Source organism: Garra rufa, chromosome 6, assembly GCF_049309525.1.
Source record: "Garra rufa chromosome 6, GarRuf1.0, whole genome shotgun sequence".
Classification (NCBI taxonomy): Eukaryota; Metazoa; Chordata; class Actinopteri; order Cypriniformes; family Cyprinidae; genus Garra; species Garra rufa.
In genome coordinates this window covers 3,223,707-3,237,371 of record NC_133366.1, presented here as the reverse complement: position 1 = coordinate 3,237,371, position 13,665 = coordinate 3,223,707, and the positions used below count along the sequence as shown (strand labels likewise).

Genomic DNA, 13,665 nt, shown 5'->3' with positions numbered 1-13,665 from the left:
TAATTACTGGAACACAATCTTTAACTCTAACCACTGAACTGTATTACTTCACAATTTTTTCCATTTTACAGTAAAGAGGATTATTTATCACACTTGTATATAATGCAAATAAATCTTGTCTTTAACAAAGCACAATAAATTATTCAATTCTTCTTCTTTTAATTTTGTGGTGAAATATGAGCTGGACGTGTTCTTGACAGGTTTTCTGAGATTCTGCTAATAATCATCTGTCGTCAGGAAGCTTCACACTTCCTTTCCTGTCCGTCTGTGTCTTGTGTTTCTACTTCCTGTCCGTCTGTGTCTTGTGTATCTACTTCCTGTCTGTCTGTGTCTTGTGTTTCTTCTTCCTGTCTGTCTGTGTCTTGTGTTTCTACTTCCTGTCTGTCTGTGTCTTGTGTTTCTACTTCCTGTCTGTCTGTGTCTTGTGTCTCTTCTTCCTGTCTGTCTGTGTCCCATCTGTCAGTGTCTCTGAGAGCGTTCAGCAGCACTTTGAGGAGCGTGTTCTCCTTCAGCAGTTCTTCAGATGTGTCTGCGAGCTCCTGCAGTCTGTGAACGCTGTGGGTCAGCTGGCGTGTTTTCTCTCTGTACAGCGTCTCCAGTCGTCCGCTCCGCTCCCGCAGCTGGGCATTCTGGGTCTCCAGCGTGTGCGAGTGCAGCGTGAGCCGCCGGTTCTCCCTCCACAGGACCGCCAGCTGCTGAGAGAGACGCTCTCTGGCCCGATGCAGAGAAAACACCTCCCGCTGCAGCGCCTCAAGCTCCGCCTCCAGCAGGGACTTAGGCTCCACCCCATCGCCTGACTCCTCCCAGGGGGCGTGGCCAGTGTGCTGCAGAATGAACCGCAGCAGGTTGGGAACCGTCATGGGTGTGTTTTCTGGAAACTTCACACTCATCTGCTTCCTGTGGGAGACGGAAGTGATTCAGAACGGAACAGACACAGGTTTGAGCAGCATCAGAGAGAGAATGAGGAGTTTGAGACCTGTGTTTGGGGAAGAACAGCACAGACGGCAGATGATCCACCATAAACTCCCAGGGCAGATCATTACGGCCAACATTGACTCTGAAATCATCAAGAACACACACTAACTCACAGTTATTCCTGAATGGACTGTCATGTGAATGTAATGTGCAGTTCCACACCTGGCCACCGTGAGGGCGCTGTTTCCCTGGAACAGATGAGCCAGCTGAAGAAACACCTGATTGAGAACCGAGCAGAACCCACACCACGCCGAATAATACAACAGCAGCACATCCTGATGAGACAGAGATCACAGATATCACCTGCTGGATGCTAATATAGATATCATTATTCAACTGAATAGACCTTTATCTTTACTCTATATTAGGCTCACAGTGCTGAATAAAGTACCTGAAAGCCATACTGAAGTAAAAGCACAGATATCTTACCAGAAAACCACTTTGGTAGAAGTCACCGTTTAGAATATTACTCAAGTAAAAGTCTTAAAGTATGTGACATTTATTGTACTTAAGTGCAGTATTTTTTATCTTAAATGAGCTTAAGTATTAAAAGTAAATGTACAAGTAAATGCAATTTTTTCCCCGCAGTTGCAAGTTTAGATCATCCATTTCTGAGAAAGAAAGTCTGAATTCTGAGTTTATATTGCAATTCTGACTTTATTTCTCACAATTGCAAATTGTCACCCAATTCAGAGAAAACAATTAAGCATTGAGTTTGTATCTGGGCAACTCTGGGGAAAAAAGCCAGAATTTCCTGAAAAGAAGTCTTGCATTTGTGAGAAAAGTCAGATTTGTGAATTTATAAACTTTGTGTTTGCTCCCAAAAACTTTTGTGAAGGAAATAAAGAGGTAAAAGAAAAAACAACATTTCAATGCAAATGCAACATTTTTTTGAGGGAAAATCGATATTTCTAGAGGCAAACACTTTCTAGATTGAACACAATACTTTTGTGAGAATTTTTTTTTCCATACAGTTTTGCAAAATTAAGAAAAAACTTTTTTCTCAGTTGTGAGTTTACATCTCACAATTCTGACTGAGATCCTGAAATAATAGTTTATCATTCAAACACATTGAGAATATGAAAACACTTGGATTTGTGCTGAATTACAGAGATACATGAGCCTAACGCCTGCTACTGTCAGTTTCACTTTGATTTGGTTTCTTAGCTTTATATATTGTTTTCATTCTTGTTCTGAATACGGTTTCATTTAAATGATTAGTTTCATTATAGGCCTAGTGTTTATATTGTTTATACATCATAATATTTGACTTGATTTGGTATCACTTCTGGTATTATTGCACTATTTCTGAACACTCTGCTGCTCTCTAAATATGTTTTGTGAGATGTCCTCTTTTGGAGAGAGGGGTTAAGGATTAAGCACCAATCACTGAGAGCCATTTTAAACATAAGAAAGCTGATTGGTCAAAAATATGTTGAGGACCAACACATACCCTCCAAATATATCTACATAAACTTTCTCTGTCTCATATGCACTCAGTGTCATGATCTAATGCACTTATTAATGCCGGATCTTTAAAAACAAACACATTCCAGAACAGGATCCGGCTCAAATGAAGCAGTGCTCCTACTCTTGACATTAGATTATAGCTTTAATAAAGAGCAGCTCTCACCCTCTGTGAGTCCATGACAGTGTGCAGGAAGCTGTCTGAGGTCACTTCCTGTATGAGGGACTGTGTTTGCTGCTGTAGTTTGTGTCCCACCAGATGACTGTGTAAAGGACTGTAGGACACGCTGAAGTTCTGGATGAAATCTGCTGCTCCACAAACAGAGAGAACAACAATAACTGCTGCAGCATCAGTGAGAGAGAGAGAGAGAGAGAGAGAGAGAGAGAGAGAGAGAGAGAGAGAGAGAGAGAGAGAGAGAGAGGGTTAGTGTGGGGTTCTGGGATTTCTGCATCCAGTTTGGAGCCACAGTGACATTGTGTGTCATTCATTTGGAGGAACACGAAAAAACACGTGCTAAAATGTTGGACACAGTGTACAAGGACCTTAAGTGTGTGTTTGATTGTGTGAGTTAGGGCTGTCACACATATATATATATATATACTGTACATTCGAATGTAAAATTGTTTCATTCTAATTTTAGTTGTGCTTTAAGGAGGCAGCTTTATCAGTGTTCATGAGAAGAGATGAAGATGTCATTGTGGTTGTATTATAATGTTTTATTTGTCTATTCAGAGTTGAAGACACTAGATGCAGAGCTGCTGCGTTGTTTATTCAAAATATTAGTAATACATCAATAATACATCAGTGCAGAGAACATTTAGTTTGTGTCAAAACTGAAAGTAAGTCACTCACACAGAACACAATATTTCCCATTTCTAGAGGGACGTCTATCATCGTTGCATATTTAGACATATATTTAGAAAGCCATGTAAAAGTAATACAAGTTCAACTTTGCAAAAACGGATAAAAAATAAAAAATAAAACTAAATAAAATCCTATGCATTAAAGATCATTCTAGCACCTTTTTTTATATATATATATATTTTTTTCTATATTTATTTGTTTGGAAAACAGTGTAAATGCACTTTGTTTTTTGGGGGCTGATTTGCCTTTAATTTTCTCCAAAACAATACAGTAAAATGAGTGGACAATAAATACAGTAATAGTCAGGGTGACTGTGAACAGGAATCAATTGAGAAAATGAGCAAAAACCTATGAAAGAAATAAAAAATGAGTGTCTGAAAATGGGAAATGGTGTTTTTTTGGGATGATTTGCCATTTATTTTCTCCAAACTGAGTCCAACATACAGCAAAAGCAGTAATATTGTGAAATATTTTTGAATATTATATGAATAGAAAATAATTCATAATAATTTATATGAATAGAAAGATCCAAAGATCAGCATTTATTTGAAATAAAAGTTTTTGTAACATTATACACTATACCATTCAAAAGCGTGGAGTTGTGTTTTATTTTTTTATTTTTAAATTAATCAAAATTGATGATAATGACATTTATAATGTTACAAAAGATTTCTATTTAAATAAAAAATCTTTCTATTCATCAAAGAAACCTGAAAAAAATCTACTCAGCTGTTTTCAACATAATAATATAAATAAATGTTTTTCTGAGCAGTAAATCAGAATATTAGAATTATTTCTGAAGGATCATGTGACACTAAAGACTGCAGTAATGATGCTACAATTTCAGCTTTGAAATCTGTTTTTTTCTTGAACATTGTTTTTAACCCCTTAAGCTCTGCAGCTGTTTGGAGGATTTCCGCCTGCATTTGTAAACTACATAATATCAGTGTAATTCTTTATAAATAACACTATATAAGTTTTTTTTTGAAAGTCTGTTATTCAGGTTTTTGGTGTCTCAGCTATTTGCAAATTGTTTTGTTTGATTCCACTAGGTCTCAGGATACACCAGAATTTTTTTTTTTTCATAAAACAGTTTCTAATTGGAAGTTATTGAATTATAAGCGAAGGGAGTCGCATTGCCCCTTTTCCCCCTAAAGTGTCCTTCTGTTTCTTTGCAAAAACAGGTTTTATAAAGCACATACCCCTTAGAATACTATTCAGGGCTCTCAAGTCTCACGCATTCACCGTGAGACACACGCATTTCAACCAGTTCACACACTCTCACGCCACACCTTGTATTTCTCAGGCTGGAAAGTAAGGGCTAACTTGTCCCGCTATATGTGTTAATGAACAAGGTGCAGGCTTTGCAGAGAGAAGTACTCTCATAGCTCATAGCTGTCTTGAGATTTAAATGCACCTACCAGCCAAAAAATTAGAATTTGCTGTTTTCTGGTATATTACGTGATCACGATCAATCACGATCGTCACTAGGTAATGTAGACGCACACACACAGGACAAGGCCAGCGGTGGAATCGATGCAGGGCTGCCGCTTTCTCTCACAGTGGAAGCGTTTAGTAAAGTTGAGGAGGTGGTCGCGTTGCGGTCTCTGAGCGGACGTTGCCATTTGTATTTACTAGAAACTACAGCAGGGTTTTTCATATTTATTTTTATTTATTTATTTATTTTTTCCATTTTACGATTCCTAGACAAAATCACTTGCCTGTGATCAAAGATAGTGAGAAGAACTGATGTTGGGGATTAGAGCCACATTTCTGCAAAATGATTAGTTCTTCAACAGCTTTAACTAATTGTGGGCCTGAAATGAAGGAAAAGACAAGATAATTGGTAAATCTGCTAAAAAAAGCCAGAGAAATTCATCCAAATAAAATAAATTGCTTTATATATTTCAAAACACAAATGTATCAACATTGTTGGGAAGGTTATTTTGGAAATAGGCTGTAATAGGCTACTGATTAAATTTCCCTATTAAAAATGTAATTTAAAAGTAGTGTAACTATTTCAATTGCTTTAGAGGTAATGTAACATTACATTTGATTACTACATTTCTAAGGAATGTTTTCAACTGTTAATCCTTTTAAAAACTTTGTAAGCAGGCAGGTTTACCTTACAGTAGCACTCAACACTAATTACTGTCAATTTGACAAAATCCTTCATCACTTGAATTAAGATTATAATCATTTAATTTTAAAGCACAGCCACCACAAAATCTTTAGCACCTCTGTTTAACTCCTGAAACATTGGTGTCTCTTATTTTAAAGCAGTCAATGCCATTTGGGAAATAAATCAAAATATTTACATGTTACCCACTTTGTAATTGTAAACATTTTTAAAAGTAACTGTAATTTAACTCTATTTGTTATTTCTCAGTAACTGTAACAGATTAGTTAAATGTCGTTTTTAATTAAGTTACACAATTACATGTAACTAATTGATCTAGCTAAGTTCAAGCCCCTACCGCTGTCATCAAGGCATCAAAGTGTGCAATAAACACTCGAAATACAAATGACATTAGTAAGATGAAATATGTACCTCTCTCTTTCACAAACACACACAGATTGACATTCATGCGATGAGCAAGTTCTGCAATCCTCCTGTGTGTTTACAGTATGTGCATTGAGCTCTGATGTTTAGTTTGCTCCTTTGGGGCCAAATGTCTTTTTTTTTTTTTTTACTTTTGATACATATGCATTTTTGAAATATTTAAAACATTTTATTTTTAATGAATTTGACTTCTACCAGTTGTTATATTTTTTATTTTGTGCTGGTTAATTATGGACAATAGATAGTTGAACTTTTTCCAAAAACTGGAGAGAATAGCGTGGGGCCGAGGGGCCGCTGCTGCAAATATTTGAGAGGCTCCTGCCCTAACAGATCAAATCTCACTCCAAACTTTTTCCAAAACTTGAGAGCCCTGCTATTTTACTATGTACCATAGCACTTTCCATGATTATTGACTGAATTATGTTTCATTTTTATGTTTGCCTGTGTATTTACTGAAACACCTACTGTACTTTACTGTCAATATTCAATATACACTCGATACATAGTTTAGCAGATAGTTTTGGTGTCCTTTACGTTTCAAAGTTATTATAAGAATAAAACAAACCTGAATAGAAGCACTGTAATACTTATAGACGCGCTTATGAGCCGCGGATCCTCTGCTCTCTGTGGAAACGGACCGTTATTTATTCATTTAGCCTCTATTTTGGCTAATGGCGACCGTTTTTTTCCTCTGAGACATTATATATACGGTCTGAGAGTCCAAAAACTACATATCCCACAAGCCCCTGCACCGTCGAAGCATCATTTGTGACCCGGAACCTCTCCATGACTCTTCTTCTTCTGCGCTGGAGAGGGACAGCTGTCATCGTTCACAGCTCTATTTCAGAAGAAGAGATGCTGATGAAGATTTTCTAGTGATCAAGCAGCAGATTGAAGCTCCTGAAAGACTGGAATTACAGCCAGATCAACTGTGTTCAGCAGCGATACTGTGAGTGTTTGGACACAATTCATTTAGAGAACTGAGTGTTAAATCACCGCAGACACAAAAATAAAGCAGACGATCAGGAGACAGATTCATTCTGAGTCAATTCAGCCTCTGTTTCATTCTGATCTCAATCACATTCATGATTATTCACACTGTCATCAGTTCATATCGGAGATTCATAAATAAGTTCATCATTAAATGAGTTACAAATGTACTTTTATTAATTCTGATGATCAGTTTACAATATAAATATTAAAGCAAACATATTCCTCTATTAAAGATTCAGATCAGTATGTGTCTGATCTAGATTATAACTTTTGGATGACAATAAAAACTAATTACAAATAAATGAATACAGATGTAATGATGTGAGATTAGATGACTGTGAACATCAGAAAGAGGATTTACAGACAGTCTCTCTATCGTTTAATATCACACAGAGACACTGAGGAACCATTATTAACCCTAAATCCAGCACAGAGTGGTTGAGTGAATGTAGTGTTGAATGTGTGTAAGTGTGTGAGTGTGTGTGTGTCAGAGACACTGTAGAAGGACAGAGAGCCGATCGACACGTCCACATACACTCCTACTCTATTAGAGGATGAACGGATGTCAGGTATATTAGTTCTGTTCTTATTGTGCCAGACAGTGAATCTGTGATCAGAGCAGATCAGACTCCAGGATTTGTCATTTAATCCAAACCCACAGTCTTCACTCTCTCCTTTCCTGTTGATTCCTTTATATGACACTGATATATCAGCATAATCTCCGCTCCATTCAGTCTCCCAGTAACAGCGTCCAGTCAGACTCTCAACACACAGAACCTGAGGATCATAATCAAATCTGTCTGGATGATCAGGATACGGCTGACGATCTTCCACATCTGTGATCTTCCTGTTGTCATCAGACAGAATGAGTTGAGTGTTTGCTGTGTTTGGATCCAGAGTGAGATCACAGGCATCTGAACACAAGAAGAGAGAAACATCAAGAACAGCTCAACAGTGAAGATGTCTGTGTGTGTTTACAGCTTTGACTAGATTTGTCCAGAATGTCCTCACTATTCACAGATGTGTTCACTAATATAGAGAAAGCTGGTTTAAATGTTAAAGCATAACGATAGCAGGTTTCTGCAGCAGCGGCTCGCTTTGGTTTTCAGATGATCCTGTGTGTGTTTGTGTGACTGTGAACAACATCAACACTTTCTATTTACAGTGTGTTTCTGCAGCGTTGATCATTGGAGCCAATCACAGACGAGTTTGTTGAGAGTGTGAACACAACGGCCAATCAGAGTCATTTATTCAGAATCTGCTCAATACACCAGAGTTTGTTCAACATGAGCTCTCCCAGAAATATGAGAATAAATATAGAGATATATTTTAGGAAATATATTTCTTGGCCATTTTTTGTTTATACAATGTCACCACTTTCACTTTTACTGTGTGTGTGTGTGTGTGTATATATATATATATATACACACACACACACACACACATACATTTTTTACAATATTTATTTATTGCTATTTTCCATCAAGACAAAAAAAAAAAAAGAGTATTTTTTTTCCACAATATATTTTACATTTATAAATACTTTAAAAAATACATGTTTAAATAAATAAATAAATAAATAAATATGCATTTCTCACACTGTTAAAAAAATGATCAAATGACTGGTAACAACGGCTGCCAAACAAAACTCATCCCAAAAAAAAGAAAATTTCTAGCTTTTTTTCAAATGGAATTTACTTATTTATTTATTTTTACAGAATTTTAAAGTGGAAGATGGATGGACTTGCAAGTGCAATTTGTGTCATAATATAAAACCACAATGCCAGAAAAACCATAAGTCTTTGTGTGGATAAAAGGCCAAAATATTGAGAAACTTGCATTTTCCAATGTATCTAGATTAATATGGATGTAGCTTACAGTTTTTGTCATCTGCTTACACACACAATCTTTACTTGTCACACAATTTGTGAAAGCTGACACTCAAACACCAGAAGCACACACCAAATCTGCAAAACCATACGCTAATTCTCAGTCTTTAACTCGGTTTTAAATTTCATAAAGCACTTTTTGCAAAACACAACACACAATACATTCTCTATGTTACACCCAAAAATCTAACAGGAAGTATCTTGATTTCCTTTTTCAAACACAAGCGATGAAGATGCCACACTAATAGATCAGTGCCTCATTTTTATTGTCTTCTGCTCACCAAGCCTGCATCTATGTGATCTAAAATACAGCAAGAGCAGTAATATTGGGATATATTTTACTATTTACAGTTTTTCTCAGTTGCAAAAACACTATAACCAGACTTTTTAACTAAAATTTCAAAACCATAAAAATGACACTCATTTCCCTAAACTATAAACACTATTCCCCTGCTTTAGTCAGATTTGGTGAACTGTTACTGCAAAACTCTACACACAAATCCCTACATTTCTCCTCAGTGACCATGTGGTCATTTAGAAACACTAGCGTTCAATATTGTTCACTCGAGTCTGCAAAGTTTGAGCTCAATTAGCACACAATTATCAGTAATTACAGAGAGCCAGTATTTATGTGCTTGTCAAAACCATTCACACACTTTTTTGTTAACTGCGAAACAGAATGTTGAATTTTTCCAGCAGCAGATCTGCAATTCCTCTTCATAACAACTCCCTTTTATCCAGATTTTTGTAGTCGCTCTGGCGTTTGTCAAAAGCTCTTTGTGTTCAGACACCAAAGACACCAGCAACTCCACATTCATCTTGCCTTGAGGACTCTTCATCTACTTTCATCTTCCTCATTACATCCTCAGCAACACAAGAAAGCAAAAGTGAAGCACAACCGCAACACGGCTGTTGTCATTTACACACAATAATTCAAAATTCTTCACACTTGTTTATGTAAGGGATAATGTACAGGCAGCCGGTAGTTCACACTGAAGGGGCTTATTTCTGCGATAACTACCGGCTGCCTGTACATTATCCCGCATATTACACGGCTACTTGCCACATAAGGAAAAAAACTGGACATGAATATGAATTTGAAACCTTTTATTGGCATATTTGTTTTAAATTAACATTTTTATCCTTCCGCGAAACGATATAGTACCACGTGACTAACATTCAAACTATGTACGTTAGTAAGACAATTTAAATAGATTAATGTCCAAATTTTCCACTGTTAATTGTGGTTGTCCAGTGTTTGTCACAAGATGGCGCCAAACGGTAATCTTTGTTGGCACGGAGGGATTTTAAACATACAAGTAGTACCGGCTATGCGTTATTACTTTGGAGCGGTGATTATTTGAAAAGAACGAACCTGCAAATGTCTCAACTGACCAATCAGAATCAAGCATTCCAAAGAGCCGTGTAATAAGAATATGTTATACTACAGGGCCGTTGAATGCTTGAATCTGATTGGCTGACGAACGTTCTAGAGGTGTGCATTATATTCAGGGAAACACACGGCGAACGTAGTTCCAGGCAGCTTTAGACCGCAGTGCATGTCTATATCACTTCGCCATACAATTTCAGTTATTTCAAGGTCCTTACAGCCCAAAACAGCAAAATAACTAAAACCCACAATGACACTGGCCAAACTAATAAATACAGTAAACATCAGGATAAAAGTTTTATTATGTACGGAAAGCACAAACTCTATTTCTCTCGCCCTCACTCACTCACCTCACAGACGCACACACATAACGTTACAGTTTGCACTCGCGTTAGCATTCGCGCTAATGTTGTTAGCGCTGCTCTGACGATTAACAACTTAAAAACGACATGACAGCTCTCACACGCGAGGAAACAACGGCGTGGTCTTGAAGAAAATGAACTTAAAGTTGAACTGTTAGTAGAGACGATGCTGCCAGTCACCCTTGAGAGACACAGACGTGAGAGAGGTAAAGTCATACACTTAGTTTCTCTCCCTCACTCTTTCCGTCTGTCTGCTTGTCTGTCGGTCTGTCTAAACTTCATTATTAACGGCATTATTTTGCTATTAACAGCCCAAGCGTCGTTACTAGGTCTAAAATGACGTTTTGGAACTAGCAACGAAGCTGTTGAATGAGCTGCGTAAGAAATTAATCCTACTCACAATAGCGTTTTAAGGATAAAAACGGGACGAATGTCTTGAAATATATCATTTAATCAATGTCTTGAGGTGTGGTAACTGTAGTATAAGCGGAATAATTGACTTCGGGCCGTAGAATTCTACGAAAATAATGCTCCGCTTCACTTCGTGACCGCATCACCACCTCGGATGTGCATTATTTTAGTAGAATTCTACGGCCCGAAGTCAATTATTCCTTACTTAAATATACAAAATCAAAGCCAGTTCAAAGTGCACAGATGGCACGGCTGCATCCGTTGTTTTGAGAGTTAGAGAAGAGTGCAAATACCAGATGATGGAAGAGGAGTAAGAGCAAAACCAAAAACAGTCTTTTCAGATTAAGTTAGAGCTACTGTAATAGACCATGTTCTTGTGCATGGAATGACAGAGACAGAACAAAGAGTTACACAGTTTTTACTATTCATTATCTTTGTTCTAATGTCTGTCATTCAATTTTACTTCTTCAAATGTCATTTCAATTCACTTGATTGCTCCAAATTACCATCTGTTGTATATATTCTCTATTCTTATGTATGCTTTGGCAATGCAAAATGTGCTTCTGTCATGCCAATAAAGCTGTTTGAATTGAATTGAATTGAACTGAATTGAATTGAGTGAGTGAGTGAGTGACTGAGTGAGTGAGTGAGTGAGTGAGTGAGTGAGTGAGTGAGTGAGTGAGTGAGTGAGTGTGTGTGTGTAGACCTACACTTTCGTAGTCCAGCTGTCATCATGATCTCTCCTCCATGATCCACACTATAAACACACAAACACACATTAATGTAGATCTGCATCATTCACACACATTTAGTATGTCAGAATCAGTGTTGGACATACTTGAGTTTCTCTAGTTTATAGTTTGGATCCTCCAGTTTGCGTTTGAGCAGGTGTACTCCTGATTCTCCTGGGTGATTGTAGCTCAGATCCAGCTCTCTCAGGTGTGAGGGGTTTGAACTCAGAGCTGAAGACAAATAACCACAGCCTTCCTCTGTCACCATACAGCCAGACAACCTACAGACACACACAGTCAGATCATCTACAGACACAGAATCAATATTATGACCAGTTGACTGTACTTTATCCTTTATATGTTCTTCAGTACCTCAGTATCTGCAGCTGACAGTTTAGACTCTTCAGTCCATCAGAAATAATCTTTACTCCAGAGTCCTGCAGGTCATTGTTACTCAGATCCAGCTCTCTCAGGACACAGTTTGAGGATTGAAGAGCTGATGACAAACTCTTACAACACTGAGCAGAGAGATTACAGACAGCAAACCTGAAAGAGAGCAGAACACACACATCAACATTCAGATCATCTACAGACACACATCAACATTATGACCAGCTAACTGTACATTCAATTAAACTTAATTACACTTTATAGTTGGAATTTCTTCCAAAAATGTTCTTGCATCTCACAGTGTGTACTGTTTCACATCAATACACTTCCAGACCAATGAATAACCAAACAGTACAATAGACTCAACTTAATAAAACAACAACAGCAATACAAATACATGGCTACAGTGCATTAGTATAGTCCTTTCTACTTTCCGGAGCCCAGAGGCCTACAAGACCCCTAATTCTCATTTATAAATGTTACAGACTTATAAACAAAGCAATTACATAATCTGCAACTCTAAGCCTCTGCTTGAAGACAAAAAGTGATATGCCTCATACAAAATGTGAGAAGGGTCAGACATAACTTTTCCTATGACACCCTGAAGCCCCCTGCAGTGACAGACCCCTTCACCCCCAGAATATGATTTTAAACACGAAAAACTAAACCGAATGCGATTTTGACTGAAATATCGGTATCCCTCTGATCTGACTGTGCCACCTCAGATTCAATTTCACCCTCATCTGCAGAATGTTTAAAAAAATGAGTCTAGTCTTTCTATAGCCTTCCAAAAGTACTCCCCACTTGTTCAAACGTCAAATAAATGATCTGACCACTCAGGTATGAATGAATTAAGAATATTAACACTCTGACCTAAAATATTCCTTTTATCAAACCTAGAGAAAAATGTATCCAGCATTGTTATATCCAGTTTAAAATAGTTCATACAGATCTGGCCATTTAAAATGCGCGCGGGAAGTAAAGTGGTCTCGCGTGACGCCGGTGTATTCCAAGGGAACACGGAAAATACAATGACATAGGAAAGACATGATCAGTAGGGGGCAGTCATGTAACGCACTGGACTGGAGCAGGCTGAAAACATTGCTGCAAACTAAAAGGTACGGTAACCTGGAGGGGACACCTTCGGTTCACTTATGTTTGTCGTGGCCACACAAATGAATTCGTAGGAACGTCATATTACTTTTTGTCATTGCCACGAGATATTAATTCCTGGGAACGTCATATTATGTCGTGGCCACAAGATCATTTTGTCGAGGTAACGACATCCTTATGTTTAATGCATAAACAAACCTGCGTGACCATAACCCAGGATTATCAGAGATAGGTTTGTTAATATTTTTTATTTTGAGTTAAGAAATTATTATATTAATTGTTATAGAAATTAATGCAATATTAAGTTATATATTAACAATAGGCAATGCTGTATATGCGAATGTCTGTGCGCGATGTAGACAGCATTCAAAGTACTTCAAATTAAATAGCCCTGCAAGAAACATTTTATGCATCCTAAAGTCTTATCCATTAATTGATCCTCTTTTTTTCTGTAATAAATTTATTATTCGTTTATATTCATTATGTCCCCCTTAATTTCGATCTCTTAACATTCCG

At 37.3% G+C, this 13,665-nt stretch overlaps 1 protein-coding gene and 1 pseudogene across 1 annotated transcript; both read right to left on the bottom strand.

The window, feature by feature from the left end:
• Positions 1-233: 233 nt before the first annotated feature.
• On the bottom strand, positions 234-3,337 carry LOC141336301 (thioredoxin domain-containing protein 11-like). The gene is made up of 5 exons (XM_073841866.1): positions 3,298-3,337; positions 2,609-2,751; positions 1,138-1,250; positions 977-1,057; positions 234-897 (listed from the first exon to the last, which is right to left on the bottom strand). The coding sequence occupies exons 1-5, from the start codon at positions 3,335-3,337 to the stop codon at positions 234-236; spliced, it is 1,041 nt and encodes a 346-aa protein (XP_073697967.1).
• A 3,672-nt stretch (positions 3,338-7,009) lies between these two features.
• Positions 7,010-13,665, bottom strand: part of LOC141336092 (uncharacterized) — a 73,042-nt pseudogene continuing 66,386 nt past the window's right edge.